This window comes from Mustela nivalis (genome assembly GCF_964662115.1).
Source record: "Mustela nivalis genome assembly, chromosome: 14".
In the NCBI taxonomy this organism is placed as follows: Eukaryota; Metazoa; Chordata; class Mammalia; order Carnivora; family Mustelidae; genus Mustela; species Mustela nivalis.
The window spans coordinates 92,162,985-92,187,442 of record NC_139033.1 but is presented as its reverse complement, the minus strand read 5'-3'; the positions used below and the strand labels follow the sequence as shown (position 1 = coordinate 92,187,442).

Here is a 24,458-nt window from a genome sequence, read left to right as displayed (position 1 = left end):
ATTTTATCTATTTATTTGAGAGAGAGAGGGGAGGCGAGTGGGGTGAGGGCAGAGAGAGAAGCAGACTCCCTGTGGAGCAGGGAGCCCCATGTGGGACTTGATCCTGGGACTCCAGGAGCACAACCTGAGCAGAAGGCAGATGTTTGCCTGACTGAGCCACCCAGGCATCCCATATTGTATACATTTTAAGTAGGAGATACAGGCTTCCCCCCACAAAAAAAATTTTACTGCTAAAAAATTGCTAACCATGATCTGAGTTTTCAGGGAGTCATCATCACTGATAACAGATCACTGTGATAAATATAATAATAAAGAGAAGTTTGGAAATATTGTTAGAATTACCAGAGTGTGACACAGAGACAGGAAGTGAGCAAATGTTGTTAGACTTTTTCAATGCAGGATTGCTACAAACCTTCAATTTGTTAGAAAAAAAAAAGAAAAGAAAAGAAAAGAAAAAAAAAAAAAGTAGTGTCTGCAAAGCACAATAAAGCAAAGTATGCCTGTATTAGAAGCCACAAGTACTGTGAGGATAATAAAGCTGGAAAGGGAGTGGAGAGGAGGGTTCTCCAGAGGAGGTGGTCAGGGATGGCCTCTCTGATATAATGGCATTTGAGCAAGGACCTCAAGGGAAGGAGAGAACCCTACTGACATCTGCAGGAAGAGTGTTCTTGACAGAGGGAACAGCATATGCAAAGGCGCAGAGTCAGGAGCAATGAAGGGCAAGGAGGCCAAGGAGCCTGGAGTGGAGTGAACAGAGTAGAGGAGGAGATGAGGTCAAAGAGAGAACAGGAGGCTGCTCCTTCAGGGTTGTATGGCCCTCAGACATGAGATAGCAGCCATGGGAGGATTTTGAACGAGGGGTGGGGGGAATAGGAATTTACCCATGTTGTAGACTGCTCAGGTTATAGGCTAGTGATAAATGCGGGGGACGAATGGGGGCACAAGGTCATTAAGCAAGAGAGGAAACATCTTGTTCTTTTCTGAGCTTTCAATATGCAGGCTAGAAACCAGAGCCCCCCAACTTTGCCCAGCTACCCCACCAGCCAAGAAGGGGTTCCAGAAATGCTTGCCAGTCACATGGATGCAGGAAAACGGTACAGATATTTCTGGGCTCTCTGATGCTTATAGGGTTGACTCAGATCAGTTTGCATGTGTCGTGTTTCCAGGCTTAAGATGGCAGTTTCTCCTCATGAATCATGCAGCCACAGCCGTGCTGTGCGTTTGATGCTTTTCTCAGGGCTCTGGCAGTGTGGCTTCCGGGAGCTCCTGCTGGTGCAGAGCCTGGGTTTCAGCACATGGTCAGATGTGACGAGGGTGACAGAGGACTTACGGCGTGGTTATGTCTCCTGCATGGTCTGGCTGGGTCTCCCCTACAGTGACTTCATGAGGGGCTCCGGGAGAGGCTGGTCACCTCTGTTGCTGGTTGGCAGGTAGGAAAGGGCATTTTTGTCACCCTGATGGGTCTGCAGACCCCAGGATGGGAAGGGAGAACACTGGAGCCCTGTCCCAACTCTGCCCCTAAGCATCTGTGGCCTCCGAACGGGTCCCTTTTCCCTATGTCATTCTGCTTTCTAAGTAGACAAGGTTGGATGGCCCCAGGATTCTAAGAACCTTGAGCCATCAAATTTGGCCAGCATCTCTTTCTGAGAGCCAAGTCTCTCTGCATTTTGTCAACTCCGAAGTTGCCAAGCCTATACTTAAGACCTATTAAAAACTCAGTAGCTGATGAAACTCTTCAGGAGCCTTCATTCCACTCAGGGAAAACAAGGGTCAATGAAAGGCATTCTAATGGGATAACATTTTTTTTTATTTGTTTCTTAAGCAGCATTTACTGGACATTTTATATAGATGACTTTGTTCTGTTGTCCTGATGCCACTGCTTGAAGTGGTAAAAAGGCTGTCCCTTAAAGATAAGGATATTGACATGCAGAGATGGCAAGTAAGTTGCCAAAGGTCATGGACATTGTCAGTAGTACAGCATGAGGTTCTGGCCCTAGAACCCTGCTCTGCATTACTCCAGAGCTGAAACTGATGACCTACTTACGGTTAGGAGATACCCTGAGTATGTGGAACTGGGGAAAGGTCCAAGCTTTGGAACCGGACCACCTTGAGTTAAAGTTCTGGCCCTGTCCTTTAGCGGACGCATGAACCTCTCTGACTCCGGCATCCTTGGGCATCAGATGACAAGCGTACCCTGTACCACGCAGCACTGCTATTATGCCATCATTCCTGGGAATTCACCAGTATTCATGAAGGGCCCTGGCATACTGCTTGGCTCACCCATTTAAGAGTAAGACAGAACTCAGTTGCAGAAGGACATTGTGCTGCCCTTTCTGGTCAGGCACATCTGAACTTGCAGATGTTCTTGGCGTGGGATCTGGCTCTCTGTGGGTAAGCCCTGGGCTGGGGGTGCAGCAGCCACAGGCTGGGGAGAGGTTATTTCATGGGAGTCCGGAGGAATGAGCCCTTGAAGGGGGGCCAGGAAAGCTGAGTCTTGCCTGGCTGCCTTGCCATCCTGAGGTGGGCAGTGGGATCTTCCCTCTGGGTCTGGTGGCTCCTTGGCCTCATGGAGGTAATCCCTCAGCCAAGGAAGGTCCAACCCCCTCATCAGCCTGCTGGCCCCACCACTTGGCTGCTCTGAGCCCACTCTTAGCTCTGAGCAGCTAAGAGTGCTGAACTCCAATGGGAGGCAGCGTATTTTTCTTTCAGTCATACAGAAAGACAAGACATGAATAGATTCTTGTGCTTTGTCTTTGGCGTACCTTGAAGGAACTCAGGTTTATAAAGGGCAGTAACAGTTACTTTAACAGTTCCCATTTAAAAATCAAATAACAGAAGTCCCAAGAGTGAAGAGACTTGGTGATACCTGGGACGTTGAATGATTCTCCTTTAATTTTTATTACTTAGTAAATAACATTTAATTAGCAAGCTAGAATTATAGCAACTATCATGCATTTTTGCCCCCCCCCTTTTTTAGACATAAAGATATCTTTACAACCACCATTTATTAAATGCTGTTCTAAATTGCTTTGTTTGATCTCATTTAATGCATCAAGCAAGCTTCCTTTAGACTAGGTACAAATAGCAGCTCTACTGATGAAGGAAATTGAAGCTGAGAGAGGTTAACCTGAGCTGCCTGGGTGGCTCAGTCAGTTATGTGTCTACCTACGGCTCAGGTCATGATCTCAGGATTCTAGGATTGAGCCCCGTGTCGGGCTTCTTGCTCCACAGAAAGTCTGTTTCTCTCATCTCCTTTCTGCTCTTACCCTTTATTTGTTGCTCTCCCTCTTTTTCTCTCAAATAAATAAATAAGTAAATAGTCTAAAAAAAATAAAACTGGACCAAGGTCACACAACTGAGAAGCAGCATAGCAGGGAATTTTTAGCTAGCTATACCCATTTCAATTTGAGTAATAACTTGCTAACAAAACCAGCTAGAACAATAAATACATATATAAACATAAAACCAAAAGGGAAAGAGAGGCTTAAAAAAAAAAAATCAATTCATTGGTTCAGACGTTTTGGAATTTGGAGTCCATCCAGCTTCAGGTACGGCTCTATCTAGGGGTTCCGATGATGTCATCAGGACCCTGTCTGTTTTCATGTCTCTATGCTGGCTTTCTGCCTTGCCTGTCTGTGTGGGGAGGGAAAGCATTGCCCCAGCAGCTCTCAGGGTACAACCTGCCAGCTTGGCATCAGCAAACAGAGAGCTTCCTCTTCCCCATGGTTCTCCGGGAACTTTTAGGATTAGGTCTCATCGGACCAGCTGGGTCACATGTACCTTTTGCATCAATGGCTGTTGGGTGCATTGCTCTGCTAGGCTGGGCCTAGAGGGACAGTGTGGTGGGGCTTAAGCCCAGTGAGAGTGAGAGAGGGGACCCCAGGGAGTGTCAGGGTAAAGTGACCAGACAGGGACATGGGAACCAGGCAGAAAAGCCACAGATGTCCACCTGGATAGGATGAAGGTGCAGCATCTGGAGCCCAGCCCTGAAGTGCGGAGGTTGCCCCAGTCCTCTTGAAAGTGCTACTTGAGGGCCTACTAGGTGCTGGGTGTCTGTGGAATCAGAGATTCTACTCCAGCATCATGCAGAGCCCTGAAGTTGTACTTGCTGTAGGAAGACAGTATTCTCAGTACCTCTAAGGAGTCCACAGCCCCCCCAAATCCAAAGTGGTTTAGAACTGCCTGGCAAGATGCTGGGATGTGAAGAGGAATACAGTTGACCCGACCTCGGCTCACTCAGAAATGAAATCCTCCCTAATCTCTAACTCAGTGAGCCCTCCAATCACAACCACCCCTAATAATAATCATAATTAGCATTTATTGGGCACCTGCTGTGTTCCAGACCTGTACTGTCCAATGAGAGCCACTAGTCCCATGTGCCTCCTTACATTTAAGTAAAACTCAATTAAATAAAAAATCCTGTCGCTCAGTTGCATTAGCCGAGTTTCAAGTGCACAACAGCCCCACGTGGCTAGAGATCCCACTTTGGACAACACAGGCTTAGAGCATTTCCAGAAAGTTCCGTTGTGCCCTAGACATTATGCTAAGTGCTTTACATTCATTAACACAGTTAATCCTTAAAACATCTCAGGAGGGTAGGTCCAGTTTATTATCTCCCTTTACAGGTGGGTACATGGACGGATGGAGGAAGTGAAATGATCTACCCAAGGTCACACAGCTGGTGAAGGGGGCAGAGCCAATGTCCTAACCCAGCCCTTGGATGCGACCCTGGACTGCTTTCCCTCCTAAGCTAGGCTAGAGGCAGTTTGTGTGTTTCCTGGTACACCCTGTGCATGTTTGAAGCAACCTTCTGGGAATTCTGGCTCTTCTTTCCTGCAGCTGCTCAGACCCGCAAAGAGAATCGAGGCTGCTCCAGACTCTGTGTGTGCCTTCCTCATCTACGAGGCCCATGGGTCTGTGGAAGCGAGGCGCGTTGTCAGGGGAGCCGCCTCCCGCAGCAGGCAGAGCCCCCAGGAGAATGCTGGCTGGTCTCCAGGGGGTGAGCTGGGAATGTGAGACACGCAGGCCGTTTCCTCTGGGAGTGGAGGGGCGGCGGGGGATTGACTCTGCACAGCTCTATCATCTCCCTGAGTGGTCATGTGTGGGAGTGGGGCTGGAAGGAACTTTTTGACAAGATGCCTTCAGATAGATGCCCCAGAACCAGGCATGGCAGCAGGGGCGGGGGGACCTCTTTGTCAGGGGGGGGTCTGAACACCCGTGCAGGGCTGTGAGGGGAGGCCTGTGTGTCGGAAACCCATCCTCAGTGTCCAGAACGTCAAGCTTCCAGGTCAGAGCAGGTTGGCGCATGGAACGATGCGTGGTGCCTATTTATAGCATCCTAGTAAACCATTAACTGGGACCAGCCTAGCAGCTGCCCAGTGAAAGAGAAAGGCTTTTGCTTTTTGCTTGCAAGGCCCACAGTCACGTTTAGGGCAGGTCAACAAGGAGGTACGGGAGGGAGGACTTTTCTAGCCCTCCGAAATCCACGAGCCGTGGCGACATCACTTACAGGAACCCCCTCCCTGGCCCCCTGCTCTCTCCCACCGCACAGATGGGGCTGCAGAAGGACTGTCCTGTGTCTTGGCTTTCGTCTTCCATCTGTGTGGATGTGGAGGGCAGGGGTGGAAGGATGTGGGTGGGAGGGTGGGGCAGGTCTGTTCTGGAAGTCCAGGAGAGGAAGCTCTGATCCATCCATCCACCAGCAGCTGCTGCACTCCTGCTGAGTGCCAGACCCCTGCAGACCCCTTGTCTGAGAAGACCCCAGCCCAGTGCAGGCCATGATGGTCTGAGGGCATGGAGAACCCCATCTGGGAGGAGGCAATTCACCCGTGTGCCACAGCATGGCACACATGCTGACATCCTGTACTAGCCCCAGAACACAGGAAGGATATTTCCTTTTTCCTTTCTTCTTTTTCTTGTTTTTTTTATAGACTTTATTTTTTAACAGCAGATTTAGCTTCACAGTGGAAATTGAACAGAGAGTACTGAGATTTCCTATACATCTCTTTTTCTGCCCTAAAAATCCTCTGTGCTCTGCCTATTCATCCGTCCCTCCCTCTAACCCCTGGCAACCACTGATCTTTTCACCGTCTCCATAGTGTTACTCTTTCCAGAATGTCCTGCAGCTAGAATTGTACAGCATGTAGCCTTTTTCAGATTGGCTTCTTTCATTCAGTAATAAGCATTTCAGGTTGGACGCTTTCCCTTTGTGATCATGATTCTCCTTTGGAAGCCGATGTGCAGCAGGGAGAGGGAGCCATGAGGCGCTGGGCATACCTGGGGGAGATCAGGGATGAAAGGTCATGGCAGGACAGAGGTGGAGCCGGCTGGTGCCCTAGGACTTGGACGTGGGTAGCAGTTGGCCATGACTATGACACTTGGCTGTATGGGGCTGAGGAAGCAGGTGCACTGGCCACCTGGAACTTTGGAGCAGGAGACCTTGATTCTAATCCCAACCTCTTCTTGGGCCAGATGGTCTCTGTCCCTCCTAGGTCACCTGCCTCATTGGGAAAATAGAATAACAATAGTGATACCCACATTGCATGCTTGTTGTGAATCTTTGGGTTCATGGATGTGAAACACCCACCTGGCTTGTGGGATGCACCCATCGGTGTTGAATGAATAAATGAACCTGCTGTGTGCCAGGCTCAGTGCAAGGACAGTTAGTCTTGGGTTCGAGTCCCCACTCTGCCATTCAAAAGCCATGTGCTGGGGCGCCTGGGTGGCTCAGTGGGTTAAGCCGCTGCCTTCGACTTGGGTCATGATCTCGGGGTCCTGGGATCGAGTCCCGCATCGGGCTCTCTGCTCGGAAGGGAGCCTGCTTCCTCCTCTCTCTCTCTGTCTGCCTCTCTGCCTACTTGTGATCTCTGCCAAATAAATAAATAAAATCTTTAAAAAAAAAAAAAAAAGCCATGTGCTCTTGGACAAGTATTTAACTTCACCAAGACTCAGTTTCCTTATCTGTGAAATGGAGTTCTCATACCCATCTCACCTAATTGCCCTGAGGGATAAATGAAATAATGTCCCCAAGCATGGTGCCAGGTTCAGTGAATATCTGATCAGTATCTGAAGCACTTACTCTGGGGCTGCCACCCTGTTAAATGCTTTCGATGTATTATCTTATGCCTGTGAGGCAAATAGCTGAGACCCATTTTACTGGTGGGAATGCTGAGGTTCAGAGAAGGGACACAATTCGCCCAAGATCATGTGTGCAAGAGCTGGGGTGTGAATTCTGGAAGTTTGCCTGGAGAGCCCAGTGCTCCTGGCTGACCATAAGAGCTTAGAAGAGGGAGGAATCACATCAACTTTGGGGGTATCTCAGGACCCCCCTCAGGGATCTCAGGGGGGTCCCCATCCTCCAGAACTCACTGAGGAGAAGGGGCACCTCAGTGAGTGTGTTCTGGAGGATGGGGTGGCTTCTCCAGAGCTGGAGATGGAGTAGGAGTGGGTGGGGATATCAGGTGGAGGGGCCTGCACAAAGCAAAGGCGGGGCACGGGAATGGTGAGTCACAAAGAAGGAATGGCACCTGTGACTGGTGGAGCTGGGTGCAGGAAGGGGAAGGGACAGGATTTGGTAGAAAAGGAAGGTAGGGCTACACAATGGAAAGAGTCACAGCTTGCAGCCCTGTTCCAGCCTCTCCCAGCTCACCTCCTGGGTGCCCCACCTATAACAAATTAGAAAGTAAAAAGCCGCCAGCTATTTCCATGTAGTACTTTTCCCTGCCACACTGTCCTTACATCCGTTCCTTCCTTTGAGCTCCATGGTGGCTCTGTGGGGGCAGTTGCAGGGGACCGCTTTTTTTCCCCTTTGCTTTAGAGTTTGGAAAAACCACAGACTGCAGAGTTCAGTTCTGTTTATACTTTAGATCTTGAGTTTATACTTTATACCTCCTCCAGGAAGCCTTCCCTGACTTCTTGACCTATCTCACCAGGTCCGGTTTCCTTGTTATTTGTTCTCATGGAACCACATTCTTTCGCTGCAGAGAACTGGCCCCACTTTTTGTTGTAATGTCCCCATTTGTTGGATTTGGTTAATGTCTATCTCGATGGATTGTCACCTCCAAGAGGACAGGGCTTCTATCTGCTTGTCACCTTGTACCAAACTCATAGGAGGTGCTCCATAAATGATGAGTGAATCAGGGACAGCTTTGTCTCATGTGATAGGTGCTGGGAAGGCAGGTGTTGGCAGAACGTGGGAGAGGTACATTTATCCCTGCTTGGGTATGGAGAGTCCAGGAAGGCTCTCAAGAGGAGGAGGTGATATCTGGGCTGAAGCCTGAGTTGCACTTAGTGAGTTGGAGCATGGAGGGAAAGACACCTGGCAGAAGGCATCTGTGAGCAAAGGCACAGAAGATCCCACGGCACTGCCTTGGGGGAGCTGCATCTTAGGGTCAGCGGTCCAGGGCAGGGCTGGAGACGCTGGCCTACTAGGGCACCGGCATCTTGTCCTCAGCATCCAGAGTGCCTGCATGGGAGGCAGAGTCAGCCCTCTGTTCACTGCCCTTTCCTCCTCACCTGGCCCAAGGACTGAGAGCTATTTTTAATGCCACCCTAAAGGCCCTCCAGACATCCTAAATTAACTGGCCTTTCTGCTGTGAGTTTCTCACAGACGTGAGACTCAGGGGGCCTCCATCTCATTAGCTGCTGGGGGTTCAGCATTACTCACCCACCTACACTGCCAGCTGCCAACCCTCTGAGACCCCAGCCAGGGTATGGTGTGCTCTGAGTCAGGACTGAGGTGGCAGCTCGGCTGGTTTGTATTTTGGCCGCAGGTGCACTACAGGCACAGTGCTGGGTGCTTTATACCAGGGGTCTCCGTGGGCCAAATCCAGCCTGGGTGTGCATCCGCCCTTAAGCTAAGAACAGTTTTGACATCCTAAAAAGGGTTGTGAAAACAGGAGGTGATGGGGCATAGGCTGTATGTGGCCTGCAAATTGGTTTGACGGATTTAGCAAATAAAAATCCAGATGGCCTGCTTAGATGTGAATTTCAGAAAAACAACAAATAATCTTTTAGTATGGATAGGGTCCATGCAATATTTGGTACATCCTTAACACTAGAAGAAATTCCTTACATATTGGAAGCTTAGATGTCACTGGGCAGCCTGTATTTTTCTGGCAGTCCTACTGTAAACCTGATGTGTTTGCTCTCTGCCCCTTTACAGAATAGGTTTGCCTGCCCTGGCCTTGAACACACAGCAAATGCGATCACGTGTCAGAGGGACTTAAAGACACTGCCTGGAATCAAACTTGATAAGCATTAGCTGCTGGAGTTAGCATTGTTAGAATCATCAGAGTGGTCATCAGCATATATGAAGTACCTGCTGTTTGCCCGGCACTGTCCTAGAGGTGTACACTACTAAATAGATAAGCACATAGATATATAGTGAAAGTCAGGCCATGATAAATTCTAAACAAACGTATACAGCGGCAGAAGAGGTAACAAGTGCCATATGTGAAGCTCTCTTTTCCATAGGGTGGTGGTCCTGAGCCCCTGCCCCCATTCTGAGCGCTGTGCATGGTTCCTTCATGAAATCTACACCTAGCAGCCCTGACAGGTGGTGTGAGCATCATCTCCATTTTACAGATGAAGAAACTGAGGCCTGGGATCACCCAGCCAATGGCAGAATTGGAATTTGACCTGGGCCTGTTGACACGTGAGCTGACTTTTACTGACTTCACTCGGGTGCCTCCCTTTCTGTGGTGCCAGCTGGGTGCCCAGTCCTGTTTGGGGCCCTCTGCTAACATGTCTCATAATCCTTAGGACAGCCCTGCTCACTGGGCTGGACTCTTCCTCTCCAGGCATAGAAGGGGTGAGCATAGCACTACCTGGAGAGGCAGGGGCAGTAGTGAGTTTATCTGGAACCTGACAGGGTTCCAGGTGGGCAGCGTGAGGGTACCTGGATAGGGGTGGACAGGTGGCAGGAAGGTGGCAGGGGGTTGGGGGGGGGAGACAAAGCAGGCCTGGGAGCCCTAGGAGCCCCTCTTCCAGCTTTGGAGGTTGGCCCCATTTCCCTGCCTGACTCCCTCTAGAGAGTACTCCTCCTCTGTGCTATTTAAATATTTGCAGGTGGAAGGTGGGAGGGCGTGACTGGTTTCTGAGTGGTTGCAGGGTGGTCCCGAAGGTGGGCAGTGGCTGATGCTCAGAGGTCCCACGTGGAGGGGTGGGGCCAGGCCACTGCCCCAGAGGCCAGCTAAGTCCTGAAGAGACACAGGGATGGGAAGCTGGGGTAGGTGCATAGAGCTGAAGGGCCCCTTAGCAACTGTACATTCTCCCAACTCACACTCACAAATACCCACTGGGCGCCTGGACCATGACCCGGGCTGTCCCTGTTATATAAGACTGGCTCCTCTTCGTAGAATCCCTGCTGTGTGCCCCGTGCTGTCTCCACAGGCTCATTCAAGGCTCCCATTACCCAATGAGCTGGGGGTCCAGCATCACGAGTGGTCAAGGATTCAATGCCAGGTCGGTGTCTCCACATTCTGGCTCTTAGCCTCTCAACTGCCTCCTAACATCCTATCATTAGAGCTAATAAACTGGTTCCAAAAAAAGTGAGCTCCCCATCATTGGAGAAATGTGAGCAAATGTTGGAGGTCTCCTTGAATGGATGCTGGTCAGGGATGAAAGCTTCCTGACCACTTTGACCTTTGAGGTCCTCTTGCCCTGGAAAGGCCTCCACAGGACGTGGTTGGCAGTGTCCTGACACCCAGTGCTTTTTTAGTCCCCACATTGGGTGAGACTGAGGAGCCACTTTTCATAGGTTTGTCAGCACCTTGGGGTTTCAGAGGGCCTGACCCATTTTTGGGTAGGGCTGGAGGCATTGCTGACCTGAGTTCAAGTCCTGACTGCTCCCTTTCCTGGTTTTGTAACCTTAGGGCAAATTGCATAAACTCTGAGCCTCAATTTATCTGTCTTTAAAGCGGGGCTAATGATGTTCCTGTGAAGAATAAATAAAGTATTCTATACAAAGTACTCCACACGTGGTAGATGCCCAGTAAACATACGGTCTCACTCTAAGCTGGACAATAACAGAAGTATTTTGTTCAAAATGACCTCCAGCTTCTGTGATGAGACAAAGTATTTGTTAGAATAAAGGCCCTGGGTCTGATCCTGGCTCCTCTGCATGACTTTGGGTGGGTTAACTAATAGCTCCCTGCCTCAGTTTCCCCTTCTGTGAAATGGGAATAATTCGGTAACGTACTTCATTCAGGTGGTCATGCTGGAAACAGTCCCAGGAACACAGTGAGTGCTCAAAGGAAAAAAAAAAATGAGCAGCAAGCTTCAGCATCATAAAACTCCTACTGTGTGCTAGCCAGGTCTGCCCTTTTGTAAATAACAGCCCATTTAATCCTCACCCCTGGACACAAGGGACTGAGCTGGAACCCAGACGCTGGTCTGTGTGACCCCAGAGTCCCACTAGCTTCAGCCACTGTGCTGCGTGAATCAGGCATGATTCCAGGGCCAGAGCTTAGAGAAATCACAGAGGCTGCTTCAGGGAGCCAGGGGGCCATGCTGCCACTGCCGCCATCCCTAGACCACCCCGAGGTCCCTCACATCTGTCGGCCTCCACAGTGGACCAAGGCCAAGCGCATGCCTGGGAGCCCAAGAGACGGAAGGAGGTGGAGCTAAATTTCGGAGGCCTTCTGTGGCCATCCACCCTGTGCTCGCAGATCAGATCAGGCTCCCATGATGGCCCCCCACCTCACAGGCCTGGACACAGCCTCTTCCTCCCCTGTAAGTCTCTCACCAATCTTCCGGTGGAGGCCCCACCCCACCGCCTTTTTAATTTCCTCTTCTGGCCTCAGGCTGTCAGCCTGTTATTAACTTCTGGGGGCCCGTTCTAGCCCACAGCTGGGAGCCCGTGAGGGTGGGGAGGCACCTCACTTCTCTGAGCCCCTCCCTAGGCTGAGTACTACCCACAGGTGCTGGCTACCCCCCTGCACCACCCACCCCACCCCCAGATCCATCCCCAGAACGAGAGGCCTGGAGCCAGCCTTCCTTGGGCATGACCCTTGCTGAGTTTCAGAGTCCACAGTGATAAGCAGACAACCTCCTCCCCTCAGCAGTTTGGACTCTAGACAATGTGCATATACAATCTGGGTAACAATAGGAAACAGATGATTCCCCCAAACTGAGTACAGTAAGGTGCATTTAATACAAGTACTCTTGACCAAGGCAGGGTGGGGGCAGGGTTGGGGAAAGGATGCAGCACCCTGTGGTTGTAATAGTGGGAAACCTGGAACTGTTAGCTTCCCTAGTGTGACCTGGGGGCAGGGAGAGGTGTCAGGGGGGACTAGCTGTGTGGGGAAGGTCCCAGAAGGGGCAGGAGCCATGACTGCTCAGTATCTTCCTAAGGATTTTGGGACAGCTCCTTGTTTTCTATCCTCCCCTCAAATCCCCTGCTGTAATCCAGCATGCACGAGAATCCCTTGGAGCCCTTGATGAACCGCCCTGAGCTGCTGACTGCATGGGTACGAGGCCGAGCATCTGTATCTGCAGCCTGCTCCCAGTCAGGGCCAAGGCTGCTGGGCCCACTGTCAGCAGCTCTGCTTGGCCACGTTGCATCTGCCCATGCCTGTCTTAACTGGTTCCACCTTTACCTCACTGGAGTGAGCGGTTTTCCAGGGCGGGACTGCCTGGTTCCATCCCTGCCGCTCTGTGTGCTCCGGGTAGGGGGGGCTTCTTGCCTCTGGCCGAACTGAGCTCCCCAGCATGGGGAAGTGTGTACAGCTTGTCCCTGTTGGCAGTTGTCTTGAGGTCTGGTGGCCCTTGAGCGAAGGGGCCATTGTCGAGATGGAGGTCAGCATGCAGGCTTGTTTGGGAGTGTCTTTAGGATGAACACCCAGGGAAGCAAAGTGAGGCAAGCAGGAGGGACCCAAGGGAGAAGATGGGCCATGAGGCTTCCATGGAAACCCTGCAGGGCGTTCCCAGGGGGATGGGATGGCCCTTCAAAGCTGTCCCAAGCTGGGGCAAGGAGGCCAGATCTTAGAGCCCACATGTTCCAGCCACGGGGTGGGGGCCACCCCCGGAAGTAGTGAGGCCTTGGGGGAGCTCTCTGCCTTTGGCCGAAGGGATTCCCTGTCCCCTAAGGGACTAGTAGCTGAGGGTTCTCCTGCAGATCTCCAGCAGCCTCCAGTCCCGGAGGGGACTGTGGGGCACACTGTGACATGTGCCACACCATCTGGACTTGTCCGAGGAGCCAGGGAGGGACCAGAGGCCTCCCTTCCCTATCCCTGAGTCCTCTGGCCCCTGTGTCCCAAACCGAAAACGTTCTCGCTATCCCTCAAGCACACAGAAGCCCCTGCCAGTGGGTTTGCCAACAGCTGCCTTCTGAATCTTCATTTTGCTCGACCAGGCCATCCTGGGACACAGAGAGGCAGAAGCCCCCCAGACTCCACCCTGGCTTGTGCTGAGATGCGGAATAAATCCATCAGTGTTGTTACCCGCCATATGCAGTGGTTAGGAGTTCCCTGGGCCTTCTGGAGACAGGGAGAGGGATAGGAAGGGATTGTGTCTTCTCTCCTGTAACTGAGGCCAGCAACTCCAGTGAGAGCATCTGACCCCTATTTCTGGGGCAGAGTGTGGTGGGTAGAGGCTCCCTTGGAGTCAGAGTGACCAGCATATGAACCTCAGCAGGGTGACCTTGGAGTTTTCTGATGACCTTGGCTAGGTAGTCACCAATACCTCTAATTTCAGCATTTCCTTGTCTGTTAAGTGGGTAGGAACTATGTTGTGCGGATTACATGGGGCTTGTCATGCATCTCAGGTCAGGCTGCTGCAGCAGAAGACCACAGATGGAGTGGTCTAAGCAGACATTTATTTCTTGCAATTTAGAGGCTGAGAAGTCCTGACAAGGTCAGGGTGCTCGCTGATTTGATTCCAGGTGAGGGCTCTCTTCCTGGCTTGTAGACCACTACCTTTTCACTCTTGACTGCTCTGATTTCTTCCTCTTCTTCTTTTTTTTTTTTTTTTTAATATTTTATTGACTTGTTTGACAGGCAGAGATCACAAGTAAGCACAGAGGCAGGCAGAGAGAGAGGGAGAAGCAGGCTTCCCGCTGAGCAGAGAGCCCGATGCCGGGCTCAATCCCAGGACCCTGGGATCATGACCTGGGCCGAAAGCAGAGGCTTTAACCCACTGAGCCACCCAGGTGCCCCCCCCCCTTTTTTAAGATTTTATTTATTTATTTGTCAGAGGGAGAGAGAGAGAGCGCACCATGCCCGAGCACAGGCAGACAGAGTAGCAGGCAGAAGGAGAAGCAGGCTCCCTGCCAAGCAAGGAGCCTGATGTGAGACTTGATCCCAGGACACTGGGATCATGACCTGAGCCGAAGACTACGGCTTAACCAACTGAGCCACCCAGGCATCCCTCTTCCTCTTCTTTTAAGGACACTAGTCCCATGCTGAAGCATCACTTTCATGACCTCATGTCACCCTAATTGCACCCCAGAGGCACCTCCTCCAAATACCATTACATAGGACTGAGGGGTAGGGCTCCCTCATGTGACTTGTGTGGACACAAGCATCTGGCCCATAACAGGATGTCTGCTTAGCATAATGCTGTGCACATAGTAAGTGAGAATAGTATTAATTACTATTTTCAGAGACGAGCCATTGGCTGAAGCTTCTAGAGCAGCATCAAGAGCCCGGGTTTAGATTCTGCTTCTGCCTGAATTCACTGTGTTCACTGTGTGACCGTGGGCCAGTTGCTTAGCCTCTCTGATCTTCATTCTCATAAAAATAGAACCAAGGGCTTTGCAGAGGGTACAGTGAGTTGATAATACAATAAGCCTAGAATTCATTCCCTCATTCAATCCTTCATTCTCTGGCAGAGAAGTGCTCAGAGGGATGAGGGTGAGGAATGTGATGGCGAGGATGCTGCTGGCAGCTTTGGCATTCTCTCCTGGCTGCCGTCACAAGGTACCACATCCTGGGGGTGGGGGGGGGGGCTTAGACAACAGAAATTTGATTTCTCACAATTCTGGAGGCTGGAAGTCTAAGATCATAGTATCAAGCGGGTTTGGCTCCTTCCAAGGTCCTCAAGGGAGGGCCCTAGGGGAGTCTTCATGTGGTCTTCCCTCTGGAGTGGGCTATGTTCACATTTCCTCTTACAAGGACACCAGTGGTACTGATGATGACCCACCTTAATGACCTCATTTTAACATAATTACCTCTATAAAGATCTTGTCCTCAAATAGGTCAATCACATGCTAAGGTACTAGGGTTTATGATTTCAGCATATGAGCAGAGGGCAGGGACACAGTTCAGCCCATAGCAGTGGAGGAGGTGATAGCCTGCAGGATCTGAAACGTGGGTAGAAGAGGTGTGACACAGAAGTGGTGCAGGTCTTTGAGCCCAGAGGGTAAAGTGAGGCCCCGAGGGACAGTGCCAGCCTGAGGACGCCTCCTAGTTGGTATCCCTGCCAGAACCTAAAGCTGAGGTATTTTCCATCCTGGCTTCCTTGTGTGGATGGAGCAGATGGTGCCTGGCAGTCTCTGTGTTTGCCACGAGGGGAGGACACAGATAGGTGCAGGGTGCCTGTGTCAGAGTGGTTCCAGCAGGCGACAGGCAGGTGGCCACCACCGAGAAGCAGGGGGACCTTGGTAGGAGGACTGCAAGCTGCCTAAGAGAGGGCTGGACCCTGGAAAGAGCTGAGGCTAGCCCCGTGCATGGTATGTTAGCCGTGTTAGTGCTCACCCCAGAGCTGTCCCCACTGTGTCCCCACTTAGGTCCCCAAGGCAGTCAGCCTGGGCCAGCCTGGTGCCCCCAGGCATTCTCATGTGGGATCTGTGATTTGGGAAGACACACTCCCATACATTCCTCCTTTATCTCACACTCTTCCTGCATGACCCTGCGCACCCTAGAGGGCTGTGGGTTTCCTACATGTTGGGCAGGTCTCTGGCCCCAGCTGTGTGGCCGGCCACTGAACTGAATTCCGATTCTAGCGACCTGGAGTCAGATCCCACAGGTTTGGGGCCCAGTCCTCCAAGCCTGCCCCCCACTTCAGATACAAGTCCTAGATTGTCTCCAAACCCCACACTTTTGGAATTTTTATGGAGGCTTCATGACATAGACATGATCAATAGTTAATTCAGTCTCCATCCCTTCCCCTCCCCCCATTCCTGGAGAATGAGGGATGGGGCTGAAGGTTCCAAGCTTCTCACCATGGCTTGGTCCTTTTGGTGACCAGTCCCCTTCATGACATGATCCAGGAGCCCACTAGGCATCACCTCATTAGAATAAAAGACATTCCTATCATGGAGGAAATTCCAAGGGATTTAGGACTTCAGTGTCAGGAACTGGGGTCAAAGGTCAAATGTCAGACCAGAAGATGCTCCTAGTGCTATTATCACTTAGGAAATTACCAGGGCTTTATAAGGCCTGTGCCAGAAACAGGAGACCAAGACCAATAGAAAACACGTTTTTTATTATTTCACTGTCAGCAAACTCTTGGCCAAAGGACAGAACTGGCCCTCCACTTGTTTTTGTAAATAAAGTTTTATTGGAACACAGCCACACTCATTCATTTACATGTGGCTGCTCTCATGGCACAAGGATGAAGTTGAATCATTGAGACAGAGACCAGATGACCAGCAAGGCCACAAATGCTTACACTGTAAATCTCTACAGAAGAAGTTTGCAGACCCCGGCCCTTGGGCCTTGAGGTCCGTAGTTCTGGGTGCCGTGTCTGCCCCCAAAACTTCCCTCTTGTGCCAACTTGAGGAAGTGTCTTAGTCCATTTGGCCTGCTATAACAAAAATACCATATAGTGGGTGGCTTAAACAATGAACACTTATTTCTCATGGTTCTGGACATGGGGAAGTCCAAGATCAAGGTGCCGGTAGTTCAGTGTCTGCTGCGAACCTGCTTCCCGGTTCATAGATGGCTGTCTTTTCTGTGTCTTCACATGGCAGAAGAGGGAAGGGGGCTCTCTGGGGACTCTTTCATATGGTACTGCTTCTGTCCTTGACCTCATCACCTCCCACAGCCCCTCCGCCCCATACCGTCACACTGGGGATTAGGGTTTCAACATAGGAATTCTGGGGGGAATATAATCATTTAGTCTACAGCAAGGAGCGTCCTCCTCCCCAGAGTCTCTGTTTCTTCCTCTGTAAATGGGGAGACATTCACCCTGAATTGTCAGGATGATCCAATGAGGGAAGGCAGGCAGGAGAGCACTTTACAAACTGCGACACTCTTGGAACTTACTAGCTCTTCTTCTCTGCATTCCACTTGCTTATAACGCCCCCCACTTCCTCATCTTCAAGGCAAAGCCCCTTCTTTCCACACTGCCTGCAGCCCCGCAGGCTGCCTTTGGTGGCAGTTTCCTCTTCAAGATTGATTTTCATTCTTTTTAACCTGGTTTTACCTGCATTCATGTGTTGGATGAGCAGAGGAGTAGGGTGCAAGGACCAGAAGTGACTTGTTCAAGCAGCAGGCTGTCTACATGATCGTTATTAAATTGCCACTGTTTATGGAGCACGTACCCTCTATCAGGAGCTATGCTGAGTGCTCTTTCTCACCTCATGTAAACATCACTGTGGGAGGTCCACATTCCTCCCACAGATACTGCATGCCTACTATGTGCCAGGCATTCTCCAGGTCTCGAGAATAGGGTAGTGATTGACATATGTGGAATTCCTGACCTTGTAGATGGTAGAAGCCCATGAGATTGGAGATGCCCAGGACAAAATAAGCACCACGTGTAGCGGGTTAGAGGCGAGAAGCGCTCTGGAGAGAAATAAGCAGAAAACGAGTACGTTGAGTGTTGGGTGCGGGGAGGCGGGCAGTTTTAAGTAGCACAATCAGGGGAGGTGGCATTTAAGCACAGAGTTGAACTGTGTTGATCTCTGGGGAGAGAGCATTCCAGCAAAGCAAACAGCATGTGCGGAGGGCCACGAAATGGGCCTGCGCCCACATTGCTGAGCAGACCACAGGGAGAAGCGGTATGTGGACTGAGTGATGGGGACAGCTGGGGGAGGAGGTCAGAAGGTTGGTGGTGGGTTGAAGTTGTGCAGATCCTTGTGGCCCATGGTGAGGACTGAGGCTGTCATTCTCAGTGAGATGAGAGCCCTGAAGGGTTCAAAATATTCACTTATTTACACCATGTTAACACATAATATCTACACTTCTAAAAATTGTGGTAAAATACACAGAACATAAAATTTGCCTTCATCATCCTTTTTAAGTTCAGTGGTGTTAAGTAATTCACATTGTTGGGTAGTCAATCTCTCTCCATCATACAAAACTACAACTCTGTACCCATTAAACAGTAATTGCATTAAGCCAAAATTCCCCGTGCCCTCCTCCTCCCAGCCCTGGCAAGTGCCGTACTTCTTCCTGTCTCCATGCACTTGACTACTCCAGGGGCTTCCCATGAGACCAAGTCTCTTTGTGGTTGGCTTGTTTCTTGGCATGATGTGTTCAAGTTCATCCATGCTGGAGTAGGTGTCTGAATGCCCTTCCTTTGTAAGGCTGAATTTCATTCCCTTGAACGTGTCTGCTCCATCTTGTTTATCCATTGGCCAGCGATGGCCATTCGGGTTCCTTCTACCTTTGGCCCTTGTACTTAATGCTGCCGTGAACATGGGTGTGCAAATCTCTCTCCCATACTCTGCTTCCAATTCTTTGGGGTGCCTACCCAGAAGTAGAATTGCTGGATCCTACAGTGATGTTCTGTTTAGTTTTTTCAGCAACTGCCCTACTATTTTCCTGATTTTACGTCCTGGTAGCAATGCCCAAGGGTCCCCATTTCTCCACATTACCACCCATGGTTATTCTCTGTTTTTGGATAGTAGCCCTCTTCATGGGTGTGAGGTGGTATCCCATGGTGGTTTTGATTTGCACCTCCCTGATGATGAGAGAAGTTGGGCACCTTCTTGTGCACTGGTTGGCCATCCGTAGGTCTTCTCTGGAAGACATGTCTCTTAAGGTCCTTTGCCCATTATGGAATCAGGTTGTTTTTTGTTGTTCGGCTGTTTGGAATTCATCATCAATCTAGACATTGGCTCCTTATCAGATACACGATTTGCAAATATTTTCTCCCACTGCATGGCTTGCCTTTTTCACTCTATAGTGTCCTTTGATGTACAGATGTTTTTTACTTCGATGTAATTCAGTTTTTTTCACGTTACTTCTGCTGCCTTTCCTTTTGGTGTCACAGCCAAGAAATCATTGCCAAACCCAGTGTCATGAGTTTCTCTGCTATGTTCCTTTGAGGAGCCCCATGGTTTTCACTCTTCTGTTTAGGTCTTTAACCCATTTTGAGTTGATTCTTGTGTGTGAAATAGGTGAAGGTCTCACTTCATTCTTCTGCATGTAGAGATCCAGTTTTCCTAAAAGCATTTTGTGGGAAGTACTGTCCTTTCCCCCCATTGAATGGTCTGGGCACCCATGCAAAATCATTTCACATATACTGATAGACATGAGGGTTTGTTTCTGGGTTCTCTATTCTTTTCCACTTATTTTTATGCCCATATCTCACTGTTTTGATTACCATAATTTTCTAAAGGTTTGAAGTCAGGAAGTGTGAGACCTCTAACTTGGTTCTTCCTTTTCAAGATGCTTTGCCTATTCACGGTCCCTTGAGATTCCATACACATTTTAAGGATAGATATTTTCTTTTTCTGAAAAGAAAGCCAGAAACAACAATAAGGGCAACAAAATGCCACCGGGATTTTGATGGGGATTACATGACACCTGCAGATGGCTTTGGATTTTATTGACAACGATATTCAGTCTTTTGATCTCTGAACAGGTGGGATGCCTTTCCATTTCTTTGCCTCCTAACAGAGTTCTCTCAGCACATCTATTAGAGCTCTCAACACCCAGGTCTTTCCGCTCCTTGGTTAAGTTTATTCTTAAGTATTTTATTCTTTTTGGGGTGCCCGGCTGGCTCAGTGGGTTAAGCCTCTGCCTTTGGCTCAGGTTATGATCTCAGGGTCCTGGGGTCCGGCCCCACGTCAAGCTCTCTGCTCAGCAGGGAGCCTGCTTCCCCCTCTCTCTCTGTCTGCCTCTCTGCCTACTTGTGATCTCTGTATGTCAAGTAAATAAATAAAATCTTTTTTTAAAAAGTATTTTATTCTTTTTGATGCTCTTGTAAATGGAATGTTGATACTCTTCTTTGGATTGTTCCTTGTCAATGTTTAGAACTACGGCTCATTTTCACATGTTGATTTAGTATCCCACAACTTTGCTAAATGTATTTATGATGGCCAACCATTTCCTTGTGGAATCTTCGGGGTTTTCTGTGCATAAGATTGTGCCATCCATCAACTGAGATCATTTTACTTCTTTCTTTTGGATTTACATACCTTTGATTGCTTTTTCTTGCCCTAATTCATCTGGCTGGAACTTCCACTGCTATGTGAAATAAAAGAGACAGGAACAGGCAGGTTTTTCTTTCTTGTTCTTGGCTTTGCAGGAAAAGCTTTTGGCTTCCACCATTGCAGTGAATGGTAGCTCTATTAAGTTGAGGCAGTTTCTTGCTATTCTTAGTTTAGTGAGCATTTTCTGAAGAAAGGGTGTTAGATCGCGTCAGATTCTTTTTCTGCATCAACCAAGATGCTGTTTTGTTTTGTTTTTTTCTCTTCATTTTGTTAATGTGGTATATTACCTTGGTTGGAATAGCTTGGAACCATCCCTGCATTTTAGCAGTAAATCCTAACTTGGTCGCTGTGTGCTATCTTTTCCAGATATTGCCAAATTCTGTTTGCTAGTGTTTTGATGTAGATTTTGACATCAGCATTCATGAGTGATGTTTGTCTGTAGTTTACGGGTAGTATCTTGCCTGGCTTTGATATCATATAACAAAAGTATCCCCTCTTCTTCAGTGTTTTTTGTTTGTGTGTTTGTTGTTTTTGGAAGAATTTGAGGAGGATTGGTGTTAATTCTGATGTTAGTTATTTGAGTCTTCTTTTTTTCTTAGTCAGTCTGGCTTAAAGTTTTGTCAATACAGCTTATATTTTTGAAGAACCCACTCTTGATTTTGTTAAAAATTTCCCATCGTATTTATTTTCTATTTTGTTATCTCTGCTTCTTCTAGCCTTGGGTTTAGTTTGTTCTTTTTTTATAGTTTCTCATGGTATAACAATAGATTCTTGATTTCAGCTCTTTCCTGGTCTTTTAACATAAGCATTCCTGGCTATAAATTTACCTCCTATTAGTGCTTTCTTTACATTTCATGGATTCGGTTATGTTACATGTTCATTTCCATTTGTCTCAAGGTATTTGCAAATTTCTCCTGTGAATTCTTTGACCCATTGGTTGTTTAAGAGTGTGTGGCTTAATTTCCACTCACAGGGCTGGTCTCTAGTTTCATGCCATTGTGATCAGAAAAGATACCTGGTATGATTTCAGTCTTTGAAGATTTGTTAAGACTTGTTTTGTGCCCTAGTCTGTGACATGCTCTATCCTGTATGAGCACTTGAGAAAAATGTGTTTTCTATTCTTGTTTGGTGGAGGGTAATGTATGTCTCTTAGGTCCAGTTAGTCTATAAAGTTGTTGAGGTTCTCCATTTCCTTATTGATCTTCTGTCTGGTTGTTCTGTTGACTTACCTTTTAACAAGATCCTTCTGGTCATGTTAAGATGAGTCTCTCAGGAGGTGGAGACAGGGAGACAAGCGAGAGGGTGCAGTGTCAATCCAGGAGAGATGTGACTTGGAGCAAGGCCACTTGGATCAGAGAGGTCCTGATGGAGAGGATGAGAAACGGTCAGGCTCTGGGTTGGCAGAGCCAACAGATTTTACTGACTCTGGGAGTTGGTCCTAGGTAAAGGAATTTGCCTAAGGTCCTACAGCTAGTAAGTGTTTGGGCTGGGATTTGAACACAGGCCTGTCTGGCCCCCAGTTCTTAGCTTTTAAAGAAACACTGTGTTTTCCGAAAGCACTCCTGTCCCAGCTGCCTGGAGCCCCCATTCTACTCCCAAGGGACACCCAGGTCTGGGTGCTTGGCAAGCCCCACCTGGCAGGTTCCACAACCTACTGGGTGGTAGGCCAGCATCACTGTACCCTGTTTTAGGGGAGCAAAGGAACAAAGGAGGCAGGTAGTGGGGGGCGGGAGGGGTGGCTAAATGCTCTGAGATTGTGTGGGCTTAATGGACTGTTGCAAAGGAACTCAGCCCCTAGAGTCAGACAGACCTGGGTCTAACTAACCCTTGACTCTCCTCATCAGCTTTGTGACCCCGGGCAGATGACACCACCCCTCTGTGCCTCTCTGTGCTCCCTTGACAAACAGGGATGTTAATGCTGCTGCTCTCTATTTACCCACAAATATGGTGACAGGAAAGCATATTTTCCAATTAAAATATTCTCCCAACGCAAAAGCCAGTCATGATCTTTCAAGCCATTTGTTCCTCAAACTGAATTTTATTGAGCACCTAAGATGTCCCCGAGCCATAACTATCCAGCAGTGTGCTCTCCCCTCATGAGGTCCGCAGGTGGGTGGGGAGGATGAAATCCATATAAATCTGATGGGGCTTAGCAAAGCAGCCACTGTGGGGGCCTTGAAAGCCAGGGAATTTATTCTCCTCAGCAGGCACTATTTTAGCAGGGGCCAGAATAACTGTAAAAAGAGGGTTCAGAGAGGGGAGACGCATGCACAGCTCTAACATTTACCACAGGCCCCTCTGTGCCGGGTTTGGTGCTCAGCACATGGTGAACATGACCTTGTTCTGTCTTCCCACAGCCCCTTGAGGCAGGTGCTATTCCTCTACGCCCTTTACCCGATGGGAATACTAAGGTTCAGAGAGGTGATGTGACTGGCCTGAGGAAGCACAGCTAGAAGCTGAAGGGGCCAGGGAATAGCTGCTGGTGCTAAGGTCGAAGAAACCAGTATAAGTCAAAAGTCCAGTTGTTGCTTCCTAGCCATGTAACCTTGAGTCAGCCTGTTTGCCTGTGAATAGGACCAGTTCCACGGGTTTGGCTGGACAGTTTTCAGACTTAGGAATACAGCTGGCAAAGCTCAGCTTGGGGGCGCTGAGCTCCAAGGTCAGCAGCTGTTCACAGGGAGGGTGCTAACTTGGACGCGTGGGGCAGGAACCCACAGAGTGGGACCTGGGATGCTCTGTGTTCTGCCTTCCCCTCTAGGAGGCAGGCAGAAGGAGGAGAGAGAGGGACATGTAGGGCCTGAGATTGCTCTCTGACGGGGGCATGGCTGAGCAGGCCCGGCTGAGGCCGAGGCAGAGTAGGCCACAGGCCAGCCAGGAAGCCCACAGAAGGGGTCAGATTCAGAACTGTTCCCATCACCTCTGCATCACAGCACGGTGATGTGGAGCTGGGACCGGCATTGGAGGTTATCCCTCCCAATCTCCTCAACCTCAAGGTGGGGAAACTGAGGCCTTAGAGAGGAGAAATGTTTTGCTAAAGTCCCGTAGTGGCTCTGGGCAGAGTGGGAACCAGGATCCAGCAAAGCAGAAGGGTGTTCAAGTAACCAGAGTGTCCCCTCTGTGAGCAGAGGCGTAGTTGCCCTTTCAGCACTGGGTCCCCCATACCTGGTATATCAGTGGTGCTCAGAAAATATTTGTTGAGCATGTGAGGATGGTAGGAAGAGCATAGATCTGGGGATTCAGACTCAGCCTGGAATTCTGTCTCTGCTCTGGGCCAGCTCTTCTTCTCTAGGCAGATCATTTCCCCTCGATGAGCCTCGGTTTCCCAAAACAATATCACAAACCCAGCTGGTAGGTGCCTGAACAGGGATTTAAACCTGGGTTTGCCAGATTCCAGGGCTGAGTTGTCACTCTGCCTGATTCTTTTACATACTTTTGTTTTTCCTTCCAAAAATATTTATTGAGCACCTGCTATACACCAGGCACTATTCTAGTCTCTGTGGATATAACAGGCAGATGAGGCGCTGCCCCCAGGGAATTCATGTCCTAGAGCAGGGAGATAGTAAGTAAATAACATGGGACAGGAATAGGATAAGTACCCGGAAGGAGCTATAACAAGGTGTGGATGGAGTCTTGGAGGGGGAGGAGGGCGGTCTCAGCTAATGGGGCCCAGGAAGGAGATGACATTTCTTGTGACACCTGAAAAGAACTGCCCTCCCTGCCATGCAGAGCACCCGAAAAAAATAATTCCATAAATTGTGAATTGTGACACTGTGACAGGCCTCAGGCTTTCAGAAGACTGTGAGGAGGGCATGGAAGGAAGGTAGTCAGCCAGCCGCCCCAGCCAGCCTGAGAAGGCCCAGAGAGGCAACACAGCCCTCTGGGGTGACCGCACCCCAGGCACATTTGGGTCTCCCCTTTCAGCTGCCTCTGCCTTCCAGGTGAAGCAGATCATGGAGGAGGCCGTCACACGGAAGTTTGTCCATGAGGACAGCAGCCACATCATCTCCTTCTGTGGTGAGTTCGCAGCCCGTGGCCTTGAAAATGACTCCTTTCTCTGTGGGCTGCCTCAGGGGGAGTGGAATGCCCCCACGAGCGAGCGTCTGACACTGCTTCTTTTGCTCTGTGACTCCAT

General features: G+C 49.5%; 1 protein-coding gene across 8 annotated transcripts in view; it reads left to right on the top strand.

Annotated features, from left to right (window-relative positions):
* Positions 1-24,458, top strand: part of SGSM1 (small G protein signaling modulator 1) — a 90,097-nt gene that overhangs the window by 6,479 nt on the left and 59,160 nt on the right. For all 8 annotated transcript variants that reach the window (XM_082698815.1, XM_082698811.1, XM_082698814.1 and 5 more), the window contains exon 3: positions 24,265-24,340. In XM_082698815.1, the coding sequence (XP_082554941.1) occupies positions 24,265-24,340 (76 nt within the window). The remainder of the gene's footprint in view (positions 1-24,264; positions 24,341-24,458) is intronic.